The sequence below is a fragment of the Hoplias malabaricus genome, chromosome 5 (genome assembly GCF_029633855.1).
Source record: "Hoplias malabaricus isolate fHopMal1 chromosome 5, fHopMal1.hap1, whole genome shotgun sequence".
Lineage (NCBI taxonomy): Eukaryota > Metazoa > Chordata > Actinopteri > Characiformes > Erythrinidae > Hoplias > Hoplias malabaricus.
In genome coordinates, this window is record NC_089804.1 from 35,108,878 (window position 1) to 35,128,970 (window position 20,093).

Sequence of the window (20,093 nt, forward strand, 5' to 3'; positions counted from 1 at the left end):
GTGGTCACCTCGTGTAAAAATACCACCAGTAACCACTAGATTCATAAAGCTTTCTCTTTATCTACATATTGTATTTAGCTTTATCCAGAAATTCATTATAAAAGTCTTCTTTAATAAAATTACTTTGCCTCTACAGTGAATCAACCATCAACTGTGGTCATAAACAAATAATTCACCATTGTGTCGCTCTCACACTTAGTTTGAACAGAGATCACCTTTATCACTACTCATATAAAATTATCTAAATCTTTCACTCTTCAGTCTTCAGATATTTTATTTAGGTCCAGGAGTTACAGAATAAAAATTATTGTGAAATTTATGGAAGTTGTACTGGCCAGGTCATTAGCTGTTCTCTCTACACTGCTCTGGCTGCTCCGGGTATCCATCAGGGTTGTGCTCAAAATTAATTAGTGCCCTATTCACTATATACTTCATAGTGAGCAATGTAAGGAATAGAGTAGGGGGCCATTTGGAACGTGCCCTCCCGGAATCCACTAAGAATGAACCGAAGGCTCTGCAGCTTGTAAAAAGAGCCTTAACATGAGAGTTTATGAAAGGAATAGGGCAATTTTCCACCATCTTGAAATTGGCCAAAAAAGAGGCGGGACTGTATGGAAGAAAACCTAATGCTGATTGGGCTGTGATATTTAGAGTTGGGACAAACAGTCTGGCAGAGCTTGCTTAATACAGAGCCATGTTTTTACTGTAGTAGAATAAAGGCTTTCCCTTTTGGTGTTGCGGCGCCCCATTGCCCCAGGAGGCAATGTGCTAATCTCTATATAAAATAATAAAAAATGCAAAACATTAAAAAACATATATCATGAAAAAAATAAAAACATTGTAACTTTGTACAGGCCATATTCATTTTTAATTTCCTCACATTATTCACTCTGCAAATAATTGAGTTATCATCCACAGAAGTGTATTGTTTGTAAAAGTGTGTTTCATTTTTTCACAAACAATTTTCATTGATTTTACTCATCTGTTGTTTTACAACAAAATGTTTTGCTACAACACTGATACTTCAAAAAATGTAATGTTCGCATACACATGCAATACATGCAATTAAACATATACAGTAGCAAGCCTTTTCTAGTTTTCCTGGAGCTGCAGAGGCTTGTGTGGAGAGATGTGAGGTGTTGTATTGATTAAGGAATATTCTGGAGGGTGCTGAAGGAGAGAAAGAGGGCTGATGATGGAGGGAATATTCCAGAGACAGCTGTAAGATGAGCGATGGCTGCAGTGTGAAAGTGGATCAGATGGAGGATGGAGGGTGTAGTCTTTCCTTACAGCAGCTTGTCTATAAACAGTAACTATTCAAGCATTAGGATGGAAACGTATTACTATGTAACACAGAGGTGGAGAGTTTAAAGAGCAAGCAGTCATTTTTACCATCAAAAAATTACAAATTTCTACAAGTCACAAGAGATGAAGGATCATGTTGATTTGATTTAGGTTTAGCGTTGTCCCTGAATTAACCAATTTATATACCATAGAGCGGGTCCCCTACATGTGGATGGCACTACAATACATTTAGTGCAGAATCTGAGATACACCCAGGCCCTCCACATATTTGTTAAGCTGCATTACGTGTTTAATATGATGAGATTTCTGGCTGGATCACGAAGACAAAGAGTTTTTCTGTCAGATTATTCTGAACATGTCCACACACACACACACACACACACACACACAAAACCTAATTTTACCCACTCTGTTAAAATAGAATAAAGAAAGTCACTGATGTAATTGGTTTTCAAGGTGAATTTCAGCAGTGAACTGGTTGATAATTTGCTGAAAACCCAATTTGGGGCAATTTCCAAGGCTCTTCCCCTCAGGACAAAGGAATCTGGAATATTCTTTTACAATTTATGGATGAATTAAGTTTGGACATTTTATTTAACCTTAATTTTTTGACAATGAATTATTATTTTTGATGAAGAATAATCCTTTTGATGAACAGCTTTTGCACAACGCTAGAGCTGTGGAGAAGATTTAGAAAATATGAGATCTGGAGATTACACGGTTAAATGAGAAGCATCTCATGGAACTGGCTTGTACCTCACTCACTTACTCACACACATGTTCACTTCTCGACAAGGTGGAGCTATTGAGGGCTTTGCATCAAAGACATTATTGTCCAAAGCTGTGTCCTATTCTCTATTCCCCAAACTGGAACAACTGACTCACTATATAGTGCAGTTTTTTTTGGAGCAATGTTGATGAAGGTAGTGGATGATTTGGGACACTGTCATTTACAGTTAGCTCATTACTGAGCCACAGAAGATTGCATCTTGTAAGTTATACAATAAATATTTATTAAAGTGTATTTGTGTTATGTATAATTTTAATTATAAAAACTCAAACATTCTCCCACTCGTTTTATGGTAACTGTTATGTAGTATTAAAAATGATAATTGTCATTTTAGGGCGGCATGGTGGCGCAGCAGGTAGTGTCGCAGTCACACAGCTCCAGGGGCCTGGAGGTTGTGGGTTCCAATCCCGCTCCGGGTGACTGTCTGTGAGGAGTTGGTGTGTTCTCCATGGGCTCCGTGTCTACGTGGGTTTCCTCCGGGTGCTACGGTTTCCTCCCACGGTCCAAAAACACACGTTCTAAAGTGTCAGTATGTGTGTGTGTCTGTGTTGCCCTGTGAAGGACTGGGGCCCCCTCCAGGGTGTATTCTCGCCTTGCGCCCAATGATTCCAGGTAGGCTCTGGACCCACCGCGACCCTGAACTGGATAAGCGGTTACAGATAATGAATGAATGAATTGTCATTTTATTCAACAAAATTTTGAAAGCATATAAATAAAGATCAAAATAACATCTTTAAATCATCTAAACCAAAACTCACAAATACTTTTTGATACAGTATTATCCCCAAGAACAGAACAAATCAATCTACTACTTAATTTTTACTTTATTGTTTACTTTGTAATTGCAATTGCTTTTGTTAATACTACACAACAGTTGCCATAAAATGACAAAATCAAATAATTTAATTTTGAATTAAAATTATATGTTACACACAAAAAAAATAGCTTTAAAACATATTAACTTCATATATATACTTCTTGCTGTGTTTACAGACACAACTACATAATGGCATACCACTAAGTAGTGCACTATATAGTGAATAAGACCCAGTTTGGACAAAGCGGATGTGTCTTTGTTGACATTCTCTACAATTCAGTCTGAGGTGCTTTCTTTCATATTCTTTCTCATTTCAATGCTCAGGAGTGTTAGCATGTTAGCATCTTGTGGCTCTTACACCCAAATAGTGCACCACATGCCATGGAGGGTATTGAGAACCATGTTTCATGGAGGTGCCCTATGTAGTGCCCTAATTAGGGTGTAGGGATGTACTTGTACTATTTTCTATGTTATGTGCCCTGTAATAGCAATCTCACCTTGTCTACATACAGTACAAAGCTTAATTAGAAAACCAGGGTTACATTAGCATAAGATGTGATGTGTGGAAGTGGCTGCTGATGGGATGATGCTCCAATGGAGTCAGAGAGAAGGCTTGGTTAGATGAGCACGAATTAGATCTTACTTTGTGAGTTTGGAATATTTTCTGCTGCTTGACCAAACCGGCTCCACGCTCACACAGACTAGTGCTGCAGAGAACTGCTGATCTCTGCTGTGACACTGCTACACACACACTAACACACACACACTGGCCCCCCTCTGCCTGCGGCTGTCCATCCTCATTTTTGTGCAGATTATTTACAATTCGACGGCTTTGCTTTTTACGTCGCTTTTATTTCCTCTTTGGCTCTGGTGCAGCAGGCTGACTCAGAGAGAGAGAAATATTGCTCTACACCACATTTCTGCATGTAATACTACTACTACTACTAATAATAATAATGATAATAATAAAAGTAATAATAGTAATAATAGTAGTAATAATGTTCAGGAATAATATATTTATCCTTGTGTTTACGTTTGAATGGATTGTGTGGAATATTTGTAAACACAAGGCCAGAGTAGGTTCTGCAGAAACTTAGATTTCTTCCCAGTGGTGGTGAATGGCACCAGACGTCTACAGCCCATGTTCTGCCTTTATTCCCTCTTCACCTCCACCAGTGACCTCCACCTGTCTAAAGAGCTTTATATGGAGTGATGATGATGATGATGATGTCTGTGATGCTGCTGATGATTATTATGATGATGGTAATGATGGAAATGGTAATGATGGTGATGAAGATGATCGTGATGATGATGGTGTTGATCACCAGTGAAAGATGAAATGGATGAAATAGACAGATAGATAGATAGACAGACAGATAGATAGATAGATAGATAGATAGATAGATAGATAGATAGATAGATAGATTTCAGAAGAGGCATTCAGAAGAGAAATATAGACTGAACTGACAGATACATCAAAGAGTGAGGGAGGAAAAGGAGAGAGAGAGAGAGAGAGAGAGAGAGAGAGAGAGAGAGAGAGAGATGGATGTTTGGTCCGTTACTAATGGCAACCACTCTCTCTCTCCGATCCTTTGATGTTTGGCGCACGCGGCTCGTCTCTTTTCAGCTGACCGCAAAAAGCCGAAGGACCCGGATGTGGAGGCTGAAGTGACGAACGGGAGGGACGTGTTACACGCGCTCGCGCGGTTTTGAGGACGCTCACGAGAAACGAGCGAGAGGCGTTGGGTGCATTGGTTTGTTTTTACTGACATTGTTTCTTTTTTAAATTGGCATGTAAATAAACCCAGTCTCGCGCATGCACGAGTAAGGCGATGCTCGCGCGCGCACCCGCGTACCACGGCTCGGTCTGTGCGCCGAAAAGACCAGGGAACGGCGTTCTCGTTAGTGCACGCGGAGAACATGGAACACTTTAATTAGAGCACGCGCGCGCCTCTATGTGTGTGCGTGTGTGTGTGTGTGTATGTGTATGTATGTATGTATGTTTATGCGTGCGCTCTTCGTGTCCACGCGTGCGTCTCTCGTGCCTACAACCCAGACACGGATCATCCCTCCGTTTTTCGTCGTTTCTCTGTGCACTTGTTTTTAATTTATTTATTTGAAGAGTGGTGACTTTTAATGAGGACTCCGGCGACTCTTTGGTGGTTTCTTGGTTTTTATGGATGTAAGCGAAACGAAGCTGCACGCGGACGAGGAAAGTCTTCTGAGCAGGTACGAAAAAGCATCGGTCGTCTCCCAAACCCACACAGTAACGTTAGATAGTGTGTCAAAACTAGTACACCTAGATTAGTAGTGCATTCCGGGTTGGTATCATTGCTGGATATCATTCTTGATGGGATATGGCCTATCATTGGGGACCACTCAGAGCACCCATAAACCCTTTTAGATAAAACTCAATCAAAAGTTCTTACAATTGTTTCATATCCCTTTATAAACCACATTATTTATGCATTTATAAAATAATTAAAATGTCTTTCACTTTATACACCAGAGTGTAGTACATAACATAGTAGTACATTACATAAAATTGAAGACGTCATGTGCAAAATGAAAAGTCAGTGTTGATCCTTTCCATTCTAGGAAAGTCTCAAAAACATGGACTCAGGCAGCCAGGGTTTCATACGTCACACACCTAAGAAACCAATCCTGTTAACTCATAGGGCAGGCTTTCAAGCTGCAGGTGAATGGTGGAGGGGTGGGTGGAGATAGAGGCAGGGACTAATTGCAAATTTAGTACTGCATGAAGGAGAACATGCAGAGTTACAGAAAAGCTACTTCTAAGGCATTAGGTGTTTTTTTAACAAGAGGAAAAGGAAATAAGGTCATTTGAACAGAGAGATATGTTTTGGGTTTTCATAGATGACTCAAAGGGGGCTTTTAAAATCATTAGGAAATTTCAAAACCATTTATTGTACAGTATCCCTAGAAATATGCTATAGGTTACCGTAACACTAAAATACAATAATGGACTTCTAATGGTGGTGTACTATTTTGGGAACGGGACCCTATTTAAAGGTTTAGGACGCAGCCTATTATATTTCAGCAGGGAAGTGTGTAGTGGAGTAGATTGTGGTTTGGGACGCAGCCCTCCAGTTCAGAATGGAACGCTTCTGCATTCGAATTATAAGCAAATTTGAATTTAACGGTCGCTCGATTCTCCTTCAACAAGAGCTTACTAACCATTCAGAGACACACTCCATTTTTGGCCTTGATTTTTGTGCATTTCTCTCACATAAAACCATAGGTTCCATCGGTTTTGTAATACTCTCCATTTTGGGTCGTATCTGAGAAAAACGATGAGTTTGGTTGAATTTTTTGGAGCACGGTTTTGTCTGAGGTGAATACCGTCCACGGTGGGCTAGTGTTATTATCATTATTGTTAACGGCACTACAGCCACTTACACACAGTGTCCTTACACAGCGATTAGCCTGTGCTATTCATATGTCCTGATGTCTACAGACAAATGTGTGTCGTGCATACGTCGAGGAGAAATATTTGCAAGTGGGTTTGTGTGTGTTTTTGTGGTCTTTTAGTGTTCCTTTTAGGGGACTTATCACGAATCCCTTTTGGGAATGTCACTAGCTGTCTGCATCATCGCCATGCTCCCTGCTCGATTCAAATCGACGTTAAACAAAAAAAGAGGCGAGGACAGAGGACAAAAATACACCACCTACAAAATAATCTAGAGGTCGTGTAGGTAGTTTGTGCCAGCAGCATATAGTGTATCTAGAAAATGGGATACTTGGTTTTACCCTTCTTCAGTCCGTATGCAGTGTAACCATGGCCTTGCAGATACAGCACACAATGATGTGGTTTAAAGAGAATATACTTGTGAGTATATACTGGTTTCTCCTTTCTTTTCTCCCTCTGCTGGGGCCAAGCAATTTTCAAGGACTCAGCAGCTGATTTATCGGAGTGACAGCTCTATGGATGCTCGTCTCTTTTCTCCTTGGCTTTTTCAGCTCTTGTCATGTCATCCTGGAGCTTGAGACAGAGTTGGTTTTACTGTATTGATGCTCCAATGCATACACATTGTATGCCTTTTAGTGTATGAGAGAGATCGAGAATGAAAAAGCCATTTTTGTCCCCATCCGGTCACCATTAACTTCTCTGGAGAATACAGGGAGGTTGTTTTAGAACAGGACAGGCCCTCTGTGGCTCACCTGAGCTGGGAATTTAAAGCGTCAGCTCATTTATTCACTGTAGTGTAATCTGACACTGAGCTAATGCAGTAGACACTGGCTTATTCATCTTTCTTTTGTTTTTTATGTTAAAACAAACTACACTGCAGTATTCCGTAGACTGAGATTTTTAAAATTTCTTCAAAGGCATCACATGGGCAGATGTGTTCAACTTATGCCTGCTTGTTTAATTATTAATTCTCAAAGATGCCTTCCAGTGAAAATCCAGTGGCAAGCCCTGTCAGCATATGAGTATGGTGATGTTTACACAGTAGAATCCGTATCCTGAGTGAGTAAGCAGTCAATGCCATGGCTGAGCATTTCCCCATGAAAACTAAAAAAATCAGGGCTTCACACGTATGGGATTTCTTACATCACACCTAAACAACCAGTCCTGACAATTTTTGCAGCAGGGCTTTTGATCTGCAGGTCAGCGGTTGAGGGGTGGGTGGAGATAGAAGTGGAGACTAATTGCATAGATCCTGGAATGCTGAATGGAGGTGTGAGTGTGCTCACATTAGCATTACAAGTTAGTTGTCTTTTCCATCCTGACTAGTTTTGCCTATACACAAAGCAGTACAGCACAGAAATGTAGTTTTTCAAATACTTTTATATAAAATTGTATTATTTTAAAATAGCTTTTTATGGAAGCTCATTATGTTCTAAATTCAAACTGCAGAAAATGGACCTTAATACTTTACAGATGTTCTGTGGGTGCTAGGAGAGGACAGTCTTCCATTAGCCATGTTGGGCTCAAGGGGTTGTCTCAGTGTCCTCATACCTGGTTTGTCCTGACAGTCACATGCTGAGTGTCCAAAGCCGCATCTGCATTGGGCTTTTTTTTATGTGTTTTTTCCAGACATCCAGGAAACTGACAACCCACCACTATGGGACCACATGCCTGAAAGTTCATTTGCAGGCTACAGGCCATGCCAAAGTCACTCCGAGAAATTTCACTCCACGTAGTCTTATATTAAACATATTTTTAAGTTATTCTTAATATATTTTATTGTAGGGCAGCACGGTGGCGCAGCAGGTAGTGCCGCAGTCACACAGCTCCAGGGACCTGGAGGTTGTGGGTTCGATTCCCGCTCCGGGTGACTGTCTGTGAGGAGTTGGTGTGTTGGTGTGTCCGCTTGGGTTTCCTCTGGGTGCTCCGGTTTCCTCCCACAGTCCAAAAACACACTTTGGTAGGTGGATTGGCGACTCAAAAAAAGTGACCGTAGGTGTGTGTTGCCCTGTGAAGGACTGGCGCCCCCTCCAGGGTGTATTCCCTCCTTGCGCCCGATTGATTCCAGGTAGGCTCTGGACCCTCCCTAACCCTGAATTGGATAAGCGCTTACAGATAATGGATGGATATTTTATTGTAAACTGTAGTACAGTTAAAAATAAAACAAAAGTTTGTTTTTTATTTGTAAGTTTTTTAATTCCTCTAAATTATATTTTAGTAGATGAGATTAAAAAGCCTTGGATTATTCCTTTTATAAAATATTACTACTACTACTGCTAATAATGATGAAGATAAGTTATTTGTAAGTGCCTTTAACGATACCAAATTTGCTGTAATTGAAGTAAAATTGAAACGGTTAAAACCATAATAATAATAAAATAGTTAAACACAAATTGTAAGAATTAAGTAAAAGAGTAAAGCAATTTGAAGATATATTCGATTCCTATTATCCAGGATAAGAGCAAACACATCTCCTCCATTCAGAGCAGCTTTCATGGCAGATTGAAATATTCTAATTATGCCTCGTGGCCTTGCCCGGGCTGATATTATAGGTGTACAATTGAAATGTAAAATGTGCAGTGAATGATCCTCTAAGGATCTAGTGTTGGCCCATTGGACCAATATGGACATTGATAAAAACAATATTTGCATGTGTAGCCTCCATAAATTGATAATCAGATCAAAGTGTATGAGAATATGCATGGCTGCATATATAAAAATACAGAAACATGTGGAATAATGTCTCTATATCTCTACTGCTAAACAGTTAACCTGCTTGATGAATGACAAAGCTATAAACTGTGTGAATATTATTACTTAATAAGTCTGTCCAGGGTCAGAAACACTGGAGGAAAAAGCCCAGTCATGTTCATGACATCTTTAGCAGTTCAAAAAGATCTCATTACTGACTGGGGCTTGATCACTCACTCATGCATACGTGGTGCCATCTGTGCGCTTAGATGCAGCGGAAGACATGAGAGCGGTTATATTTTATTTGGGTTTTATTGGGCTCTTCGTGAGGATGTTTATTTTAGTGTCTTTGTGTGTGTGCTTGCTGGTAATGAATGCCAGCTTTTAGCCCCAAAGACTCAGCGTGTAAATTTTGACTCAACACCCACAATGTTGCATAATGTAGTGGATGGTTAAGGAAATCATCACAGAGCCTCCTACAAACTTCATTGGCACACTTTTTCTCTCTCTCTCTTTGCCGTTCACTGAATTATTTCAGTGCTTATGGTTAGTGAACTGTGAAGGAACAGCGCTGTCTCCTCCATCAACATCCATGGCTGAGTTGTCCTTGAGCAAGACACCTAATCGGCAGCTGCTCCCTGGGTGCTGGGGATGGCTCTGTATGGGTGTGTGCTTAGTGCTCTAGTGTGTGTGTGTGTGTGTGTGTGTGTGTGTTTTCACTGCCAAGGATGGGTTAAATTCAGAGGCATAATTTTGTTGTAGACTTTTACAATGATAAGAATACAGTATGTTTTTTTCTGTTTATCTTTAGAGTTCAATGCCTTGCTTTTTGTACTTCACTAATTTACATAAGCATCATCATAAAGCAACACTAGGTGATATCTGTACCTTAAAAATGCAGCCATAAAATCATTGTGATGCTTCACTGACCTGTAATAGGGAGAACATCCATCCATCCATCCATTATCCACCGCTTATCCGGGTCCGGGTCGCGGGGGAAGCAGTCGGAGCAAAGAAACCCAGACCTCCCTCTCCCCAGCCACCGATGCCAGCTCCTCCGGGGGTATACCGAGGCGTTCCCAGGCCAGTCGAGACATATAGTCTCTCCAGCGTGTTCTTGGTCTGCCCCGGGGCCTCCTCCCCGTTGGACATGCCCGGAACACCTCTCCAGGAAGGCGTCCAGGAGGCATCCGAACCAGATGCCCGAACCACCTCAACTGGCTCCTCTCGACGTGGAGGAGCAGCGGCTCCACTCCGAGTCTCTCCCGGATGTCCGAGCTCCTAACCCTGTCTCTAAGGGAGAGTCCAGACATCCTGCGGAGAAAACTCATTTCAGCCGCTTGTACCCGCGATCTCGTTCTTTCGGTCACTACCCAAAGCTCGTGACCATAGGTGAGGGTTGGGACGTAGATTGAACGGTAAATCGAGAGCTTTGCTTTTCTGCTCAGCTCTTTCTTCACCACAATGGACCGGTACAGAGCCCGCATTACTGCTGACGCTGCACCGATCCGCCTGTCAATCTCACGCTCCATCTTTCCCTCACTCGTGAACAAGACCCCGAGGTATTTAAACTCCTCCACTTGAGGCAGGATCTCACTTCCAACCTGGAGAGAGCATTCCACCCTTTTCTGACTGAGTACCATGGACTCGGACTTGGAGGTACTGATCCTCATCCCTACCGCTTCACACTCGGCTGCAAACTGGTCCAGCAAGAGCTGGAGGTCCCGGCTTGATGAAGCCAACAAGACCACATCATCTGCAAAAAGCAGACATGGGATCCTGAGACCCCCAAACCGGACACCCTCCGCCACTTGGCTACGCCGAGAAATTCTGTCCATAAAAATTGTGAACAGAACCGGTGACAACGGGCAGCCCTGACGGAATCCAACTCCGACTGGAAACCAGTCGGACTTACTGCCAGCCATATGAACCAGACTCCTGCTCTGTTTGTACAGGGACTGGATAGCTCGTAACAAAGAGCCCAGTACCCCATACTCCCTGAGCACCCCCCACAGAATACCCCGAGGGACACGGTCGAATGCCTTCTCCAGATCCACAAAACACATGTAGACTGGTTGAGCAAACTCCCATGCACCCTCCAGGATCCTAGCGAGGGTAAAGAGCTGGTCCTGTGTTCCACGACCGGGGCGGAATCCGCATTGTTCCTCCTGGATCCGAGGTTCAACTATCGGTCGGACTCTCTTCTCCAGTACGCCCGCATAGACCTTACCGGGGAGGCTGAGGAGTGTGATCCCCCTATAGTTGGAACACACCCTCCGATCCCCCTTTTTAAAAAGGGGAACCACCACCCCAGTCTGCCAGTCCAGAGGCACTGCCCCCGATGTCCACGCGATGTTGCAAAGACGTGTCAACCAGGACAGCCCCACAACATCCAGAGCCTTGAGGAACCCGGGGTGAACCTCATCCACCCCCGGGGCCCTACCGCCAAGGAGTTTCACTACCACCTTAGCCACTTCAGCCCCGATGATAGACGAGCCCCCCCCGGGGTCCCCAAGCTCTGCTTCCTCTGCGGAAGACGTGCTGGTGGGATTGAGAAGATCCTCGAAGTATTCCTTCCACCGTCTGGTGACGTCCCCAGTCGAGGTCAACAGTTCCCCACCCCCACCATATACAGTGTTGGTGGAAAACTGCTTTCCCCTCCTGAGTCGCCTGAGGGTTTGCCAGAAACTTCTCGGAGCCGACCGAAAGTCGTTTTCCATGTTCTCACCGAACTCCTCTCACACCCGAGTTTTTGCCTCAGCGACTGCCGAGGCCGCGAGCCGCTTGGCTCCTCGGTACCTGTCAGCTGCCTCCGGAGTCCCCTGAGCCAACCAGGCTCGATAGGACTCATTCTTCAGCTTGACAACCCCCCTCACCCGGGGTGTCCACCACCGAGTGCGGGGATTGCCACCCCGAAAGGCACCGACAACCTTGCAGCCACAGCTCCGTTCAGCCGCCTCAACAATGGAGGTCCGGAACATGGCCCACTCGAACATGGCCCACTGGCCTCCCCCGGGATGCAGTCGAAGCTCTGCCGGATGTGGGAGTTGAAGATCTTTCTGACAGGTTCCTCTGCCAAACGTTCCCAGCAAACCCTCAGCACACGTTTGGGCCTGCCAGGTCTGTCCGGCATCCTCCCCCGCCATCTGATCCAACACACCACAAGGTGGTGATCAGTTGACAGCTCAGCGCCTCTCTTCACCCGAGTGTCCAGAACATATGGCCGCAGGTCAGATGATACGACTATAAAATCGATCATCGAAATGCGGCCTAGGGTGTCCTGATGCCAGGTGTACTTGTGGACACCCTTATGTTCGAACATGGTGTTCGTAATGGACAAACTGTGACGAGCACAGAAATCCAATAACTGAACACCACTCGGGTTCAGATCAGCGGGGCCGTTCCTCCCAATCACGCCCCTCCAGGTCTCACTGTCATTACCCACATGAGCGTTGAAGTCCCCCAGCAGAACAATGGAGTCCCCAGAATGAGTGTTCTCCAGCACTCCCTCTAGGGTCCCCAAGAAAGCATGGTACTCTGAACTGCTGTTCGGTGCATAAGCACAAACAACAGTCAGAGCCCTTTCCCCAACCCGAAGGCGCAGGGAAATTACCCTCTCGTCCACTGGGGTAAACCCCAACGTACAGGCGCCAAGCCGGGGGGTTATGAGTAAGCCCACACCTGCCTTACGCCTCTCACCCTGGGCAACTCCAGAGTGAAAGAGCATCCAGCCCCTCTCGAGGAGATTGGTTCCAGAGCCCATACTGTGTGTCGAGGTGAGCCCAACTATATCTAGTCGGTACCTCTCAACCTCGCGCACCAGCTCAGGCTCTTTTCCCACCAGAGAGGTTACGTTCCATGTTCCAAAAGCCAGTTTCAGTAACCGAGGATCGGTACGCCAGGGCCCCCGACCCCGACCACCACTCGATCCACAATGCACCAGACCCGGATTACTACCTCTCCCACAGGTGGTGGGCCCATGGGAGAGTGGACCCATGTATCCCCTTCGGGCTAAGCCCGGCCGGACTCCATAGGTGAAACACCCCTTCACATTTATTTCAAAACAGAATCTTACCTAGTGTTGCTTTAACGAGTCTAAAGATAATTTAATGGAGAACGTAGGACATCACTTGTGTAGATTTCCAAGTATTTTAATTTTAGAATATTCACCCTCTGATATTTTCAAAAGTACTTAATGATAATTTTTCTCCCTTTATTTACAGAGGCAAATTATGCCCGCAGTGCCAGCGTTGCTACCTCTGGTGACGTGCCAGGCTGCTGAGACAGAGCTGCCTCTGTGCCCCTGCTCTTGCCCTCCTCTCTGTCCTTCTGCCCTCTCCTCTGGGAGGCCTGCGCCGGTGGATGTTTCGCTTCAGTCCACACCGGCACCATGAGCGCCAACGGCCCTGCTCCGCCCACAGCCCCACCTCCTGCCACTGTCCCGGCCCCGCCCAGCGCCCCGCCTGCCCCGCCCCCATCCAGCGTGGTGCCCGCGGGTTCGCTGGCGCAGAAGAAGAGACAGCAGTACGCCAAGAGCAAGAAGCAGGGCAGCTCGGCTAACACTCGGCCCCAGAGAGCCCTCTTCTGCCTCAACCTCAACAACCCCATACGGCGGGCATGCATCAGTCTTGTGGAGTGGAAGTATCCTTTACATACAGCTACAGAAGTTGGTTTTAAAGCTTATTTCATACGTTGTACCTCCGCTTGCATGAGCAAAACCTGGCCTTTTATTGTGGTCCGAGTTATAGAGTTCACGCCACCTCAAAAATGAAAGGAAAGTCCAGGTGACGAAGTTAAAACACTGATTCTATAGTGATTTTCACAGTTAATTCTTTAGTAATGTATTAACATTTACTTTAAACGGGGGCCTACAGTTAAAAATTCACTTTGTTCAGTGCCTGTGCCTATTAACTTGTGAATCTGGAGTCCACCAGCCACTCACTTTGAAACAAGCCCCCCCAGTCAGTTTTCTGTTTGCTGTCAGATAACACAGGATAAAATGAGCCGTTCTCATTCTGCTCCTCTTCTCAAATCAAGTGCAGAGACTTTAGAAATGCCCTGCTCACTTGTCTGTGTTTTTCTAATCGCAGAGCTGGACCCGCATGTTCAGAGACTCCCAAACATTCCCATTCAACTGCAAAAATCTGTCTATGCAGAAAAAAAAACATGAAAATGTACAGGATGTGAATATCACAAAGTTCTGATAGGATAGCAATTAAATCAGCACTGTTTCACTGAGAAGGTTCTTGGGTCTTCTCTGTGTGTGATGCTGAGGTTTTAAGCCTGGAGTTTTCATTTTGTGTGTATGAAGCCTAGTTAGGGCAAAGCATTTCTGTCTGTAGTTGGTGAGATGCTAAAGGAACTTAAACCAGACTCAGAGGGGTAGCAAATCCACACAGAGCCCTGCATGCTTCAATAAGAGGAATCAGGACTGAATAGAGCTTGGACTGCTGTTCTCTCCAGGTTCTCTTCAGGAAAAAAATAAATTTAGTTTCTTGATGTGGTGGTGGTGGGGGGGGGGGGGTGGCTATGAAATTACCACTTTTAGTGTGTTTAAAGTTAAACTTTGAGATAAGGTTGTATAAAGGTGTCCGTCCTGCTGAATCACAGGTTGGAGTTGGTAAGTAGCTGATAGCCCAGTTTCAGAAGTACACCAAAAATAGAGCAGATATCAATGTTGAATTAGGTTTATCCCCCAATAGAACCATTTTACGTTCTATCCTTCACTTTTTTTAGTTGTAAAGTGGTTTATAACTGGTTTATGAAGCTGATTGCCTTGCGTTGGCCTAGAGTTTCAGGGTATGTGTGTGTGTGTGAGAGAGAGAGAGAGTGTGCCGTATCAGATATTTTGGCTGAAATCCTGCATAGAAAAAAAGAGCTGGTAGCAGCTGCACAGTTAACATCATTGATAGACGTTTTCAGGTGAGTATCAGCCTTGATGAAGCACAAACAAGGACACATTGGCTGTGCCTGAAACACAAAGTAGCTGCTTCAATGCTTTGCTGCATGTGCGACCCTGAACAGGTTGGAGCAGTTACATGAATGAAGAATGAATGAAGAAATGGTATAAATTCATCTGCTTATTATTCGTTTGTGCTACTAGCTCTGTGTGTGTTGGTGTTGTTTCAGTGTAAAAATACTCAGAGCCTATTTGTATATATCGTTACAAACAACTACTGAGCAGAGGAGGTTGAGGCTGGCTCCAATTCAGAGACGCTAAGTGCATTAGCTTTATTAGATCGGCTTCTATTTGATTTCACTGAGCATTTCACTTTTTGCTTAATATGTGTTTGTCTCTAAGACTGAACGCTGATACAGATTGCCTCTGTCTACTCTGTGTTCCTTAACCCTGTGCTTTCAGGCCATTTGATATCTTTATATTAATCGCTATCTTTGCCAATTGCATGGCCTTAGCTGTCTACGTCCCGTTTCCTGAGGATGATTCCAACTCTACTAACCACGACTTGGTAAGTAAACTCCTATTAACTTTGGAGTCTTTCCGTTAGCTTGTTCTCTGATTTATCATCACACTACAGATGAAGCTTATCTCTTTACAGAGACCAGATCTCTGAAAATGAAGAATATTTCCATGAAAATTTCCTTCCAAACCCCTTTTCATGGAGGCTTGAATGTCAGGGACCGAATTTTGGTTCATTCATCATGAAATTTACACACAATGTGGAGGACCACTGCTGTGTTCAAATGATGTAGCAAACTAAACATTCACAAAAATGGAGATACATATAAGTCCTTGTACAGCAAATTTATTGATAATTTATTTCTTATTTGATTTATTTTTCATTTTGCTAGATCTGGTCCTGCAAAGAAGTGATTGCTGCAAGTCCAAAGGCATCACTCGGGGGACTAGACTGGTGCGAGATTGGTGTATTAAGCCAAAGCACCTTTTCATGTGACTCTTGATTAGGATTTTAGGCAGGTACATCAAGAGCTCATGTGCAGTCAGCATTTTAACTGACGTCTTGGCTGATGTATTTCTTTTAAGATTTGACATGAGCTAAAGTAAAGTGGGATTGGTGTAGCATCTTCTGATCTTCACAACCCGCAGTTCTCAAAACAGCTTTACAAAAGGAGTTATAAGAGCTGGTGACCCCTTTAACCCTAGAATTGTGGCTTGATGCATAGATTAGCTGATTGTTAAGTGGACTGCTCTGGCTGAAGAGCTCCTAGGTTTAATGCTCACTAGCCCCTTATGCTAGTGTTAGTATGTACTACCTGGATTAGTTTAGCATCTAATCTGCACTACTCTGCCTACTCAAAATGGCTCAGTACTGAGCCCACTCAGATCTCAAACACTCTCGCCCCATCACTGCACCATTACATCAGATTTTATGTTGCATCTAATGTCCTTTGTCTTTTGAGAATGCATTTGATCTCCTCTTTCAGAGCCTGCTGTGCTTGGTGTGTTGAATAGCTGTGATTATATGGGTCCGCTGTGGTATATTTAGAGTAGTGGCTTGTGTGTGCGAGTGTGTGCCTGTGTGGACGGTGGCTGTGCAGCAGGCCTGATGAATCGGGGGTGATGTGGTGTGTGTCTCTCTGCTCCTTGGCTGAGCGGGGAGATGAATTCGAGGCGAGACGAGACAGCTGTTCAATCTCACATTGGGATGGGGCTCAGCACCCGTGGCTAATGAGCAGTGAATAGCTTTCGAGTGCATGGGTACAGTTCAATTTCGACACTTCAAACTCTGCAGTTTATAGGGCTGAAATATAAAGGAAAAAATAAACACAAAGCATCAACTCGTGTGAATATATTAAGCATGCCACACTTTTAAGGAAAGATTTCAGAAACTTGTCCTCAGGCTTTTGCTCAATTGTATTCTCAATCATTAGTTGTCTTCAGTTCCACCTAGTCTCAGCCACAAATGCTCCGCCCACAAGTTGATGGTGAATACTTTAAGTGCCTTAATTTGGCCTCACACTCAGGACTCTGCCAGTTGCATTCTGAAAATAAACACAAAGATCTCCTGATGATAGAATCTGTCAGTTTTGAAATGCTCTTTCTCACAGTTCACATTCCTAACATGATTCAGCTTAACAGAAAACTAACAACAGAGATGCTGCATTGTGGGCTTTCTAAGGCTAACATACTGTTAGAATCCCATGTGTGCTAGCAGGGATTAGAATTACTGTAAATCCCACTTCTATCATTGCTACTCTGGGCTCAGCACTGCAGAAACTGCACTTTGTAAAAGGTTTGCTATGCAGTAAATGTGAATTACACTCTACAACTGCAGGGGGAGCTCAGGAACAAAAATACCAAATCTTACCTTGTGTTCCTTTATCTCCTTCAGGTTCAGTTCAGGATCGTCATTTTGACATGGATATTCATTTGTTGCTGATACAGAGTTAATGCACATAAGCATTAAATGTGTGTCTTTCTCAGTTGTGGTTCCCTGTGTGTGTGTGTGTCTGTGTCTGTGTGTCTGTGAGATAGATAGACCGAGAGTGAGATCCTCAACCTCATGCTCGCCTTGCACATCCATTCTGTGTTGCAGTGTGTGTGTGTGTGTGTGTGTGTGTGTGTGTCTGTGAGATAGAGAGACCGAGAGTGAGATCCTCAACCTCATGCTGGCCTTGCACATCCATTCTGTGTTGCAGTGTGTGTGTGTGTGTGTTGCAGTGTGTGTGTGTGTGTGTGTGTGTGTGTGTGTGTGTGTGTGTGTGTGTGAGTGTCTGTGAGATAGAGAGACCGAGAGTGAGATCCTCAACCTCATGCTGGCCTTGCACATCCATTCTATGTTGCAGTGTGTGTATGTTTGTGTGTTTTGCTCCTGGGGTGTGTTATCACAGGTGAACATTTCATTACATACACAGCATGCCCTGTGTCACACTGCGCAGGTAGCCTTCCCCAGGTGCACTGACGTGAGTCAGACGCTCGGTTCTCAGGTGTACAGAAATGAGCTGAGAGGTGTTTTAATACAAGAGCTACAACAGTTAACCTCCCTCGCTGTTGCTGTTGAGGTGATGTGAATGATTTGATTATTTTTTTCTGTGGGTAAGTTGTGGTCTGTCTGAGGGTCACTGGTTTGTTCCCCTCAACCGGCAGGAACCTTGTGGGCATGAACAGTGCTGTCTCCTGCAACCTCCATGGCTGAGAGGACATTGAACAAGGCACTGAACTCTCAAATGATTGCTCTCCACCACTGCGATTGAATGTGTGTGCACTGTGTGTGTGTTTATTTTCATGCATGGGTTAAAGTTTGTGGCACCTTTCGTTATACCACTGTGCAATGACAATAATCACGTTTTATTCTTAGATTTTTTTTATTGCTGCTGAAAGCTTTTTATTGTCATTGCACAGCGTTACAAGGAAATTGAGACTCTGTATTTATCCTACTGGTAGTAAACACATACACACAACACACACACACACACACACACAGATACACACCTAGTGAATAGGGGCAGTGAGCTCATATACACCAGGGCAGTAGTTGGGTTTTAGGTGCCCTTGCTCAAGGGCAATATGTCTGTGGATGTTGAGGGAGGAGAAAATGATGTGTTCTCTACCATTTTTCCAGAGGAAAGGTCATAGGGGAATCTTTAGGCAACATTTGCTTTAAATGAATAGGAAATTTTTGTTTATTTTGTATATAGAATTTTTAAATCATTTTACTCGTTTTATGTATTTCATTTTACTGCAATATTTTAATAGTTTTACTGGACTTTTATGATTTTTATTCTTACTTTTAATTTAACAGTTTCTTCTGTAAAGCACTTTGAATTGCTTTTGTATTAAAGGAGCTCTATAAATAAAACTCTTGAATGTGTAGACTCCACAAGGAGACCCAGTGCTGTCATCATCAAAGTCTCAGTTAAAGTTCAGGATTTTAGATTATTGTAACTTGTAAAGTGTAACTGACATTTCTTAATTGCTGAAATGATGTTTTCCTGCAGTATTACTTTAGCGCCTGCTGGGTTGGAGAGTTGCAGGTGCAGCACAGCTCCAGGGAGCTGTAGTGCGTTTCTCTCTGCCGGAGGTGTGTAGGTGTGATGTTCTGAGCACTGTGCAGCAGGGGATAGTGCAACCTACCGGGTGACTGTGACATTCTTCATCTTCAACTTTGTTCTGTTTGCAGCATGAAGATTTAAAAAGTTGACCAAAAGCGTTGTTGGACTTATAACTTAATATTTAGACCCTAATTACATTACATTATGTTGTGATTGTTGTAGTTATTGTTGACACCCAGGGGTTATCTACACATAGATTTAAATTAATAATGAATTTAACCCATCTTTATATTATTCATCATCATCATTTTCTTCTCCGCTTCTCCATTTCAGGGTCGCGGTGTCTTTATATTATTAAGAGTGTTTATTATTTAACAAGTGTTCAGCTTTTTACAAATTTTCTGTTATGTTCATATATGTTCTTAGTAGCTATAACTACCTTCTCTAAACCTCAGCAACATGCTCCACAGCTTGAGGAGCAGTGTCTGCGTTCTCATGTGAGATGTGGTTATGAATTATGAAAAGTGCCGTTTCAGTGTGTTACTGCAGGTGTAGCTGTTTTTTCACTGGGCCTTTAAACTGAGACACTGAGTGGCTTGGTTCTGTCTGTTACTGTCTGCAGTAGTGTGTGTGTGTTTGAACTTGTTGGCACAGAACACATTTACATACTGCATGCCTTTCTATATATTAACACTTTCACGTAGGAGTAGGCACTGTGACAGTAAAGGGCTCAGCATACTTCTCTCGAGATGGAATTTATGAGGGCTGGGCAAACTAAGAGCGCCTTGGCGAGCTTTGCAAGGTTGCATTATTTCTGTAGTTTTGTTTTGCCTGTCGCGTACTCTCCTCTACTGCAGAGGGCGCTAAGACATTTTATGATTGATGCAATGACTACAGGAACACGAGTATCAGTATCACTGTTGTAGCCATGGCGACATTCACATTGTTTGAAGCGAGCAAACACATGCTAGAAGAAGAAGAGAATGAAGAGCTCTTTTGCTGCTTTATCTTTATGAGAAGACGGAAAAACAAAACAACGCAGGTGATACGTGAGGCCGTTAAATACATAGGGGGCGGAGGGTGGAGAG

General features: G+C 43.6%; 1 protein-coding gene across 1 annotated transcript in view; it reads left to right on the forward strand.

Moving 5' to 3' along the window:
- The first annotated feature begins 4,594 nt into the window (after positions 1–4,594).
- cacna1da (calcium channel, voltage-dependent, L type, alpha 1D subunit, a) overlaps positions 4,595–20,093 on the forward strand; it is a 108,557-nt gene continuing 93,058 nt past the window's right edge. Inside the window, exons 1-3 of the mRNA XM_066670571.1 lie at positions 4,595–5,141; positions 13,257–13,674; positions 15,395–15,500. Of these exons, the coding sequence (XP_066526668.1) occupies positions 13,424–13,674; positions 15,395–15,500 (357 nt within the window). The 5' untranslated portion in view covers positions 4,595–5,141; positions 13,257–13,423. The remainder of the gene's footprint in view (positions 5,142–13,256; positions 13,675–15,394; positions 15,501–20,093) is intronic.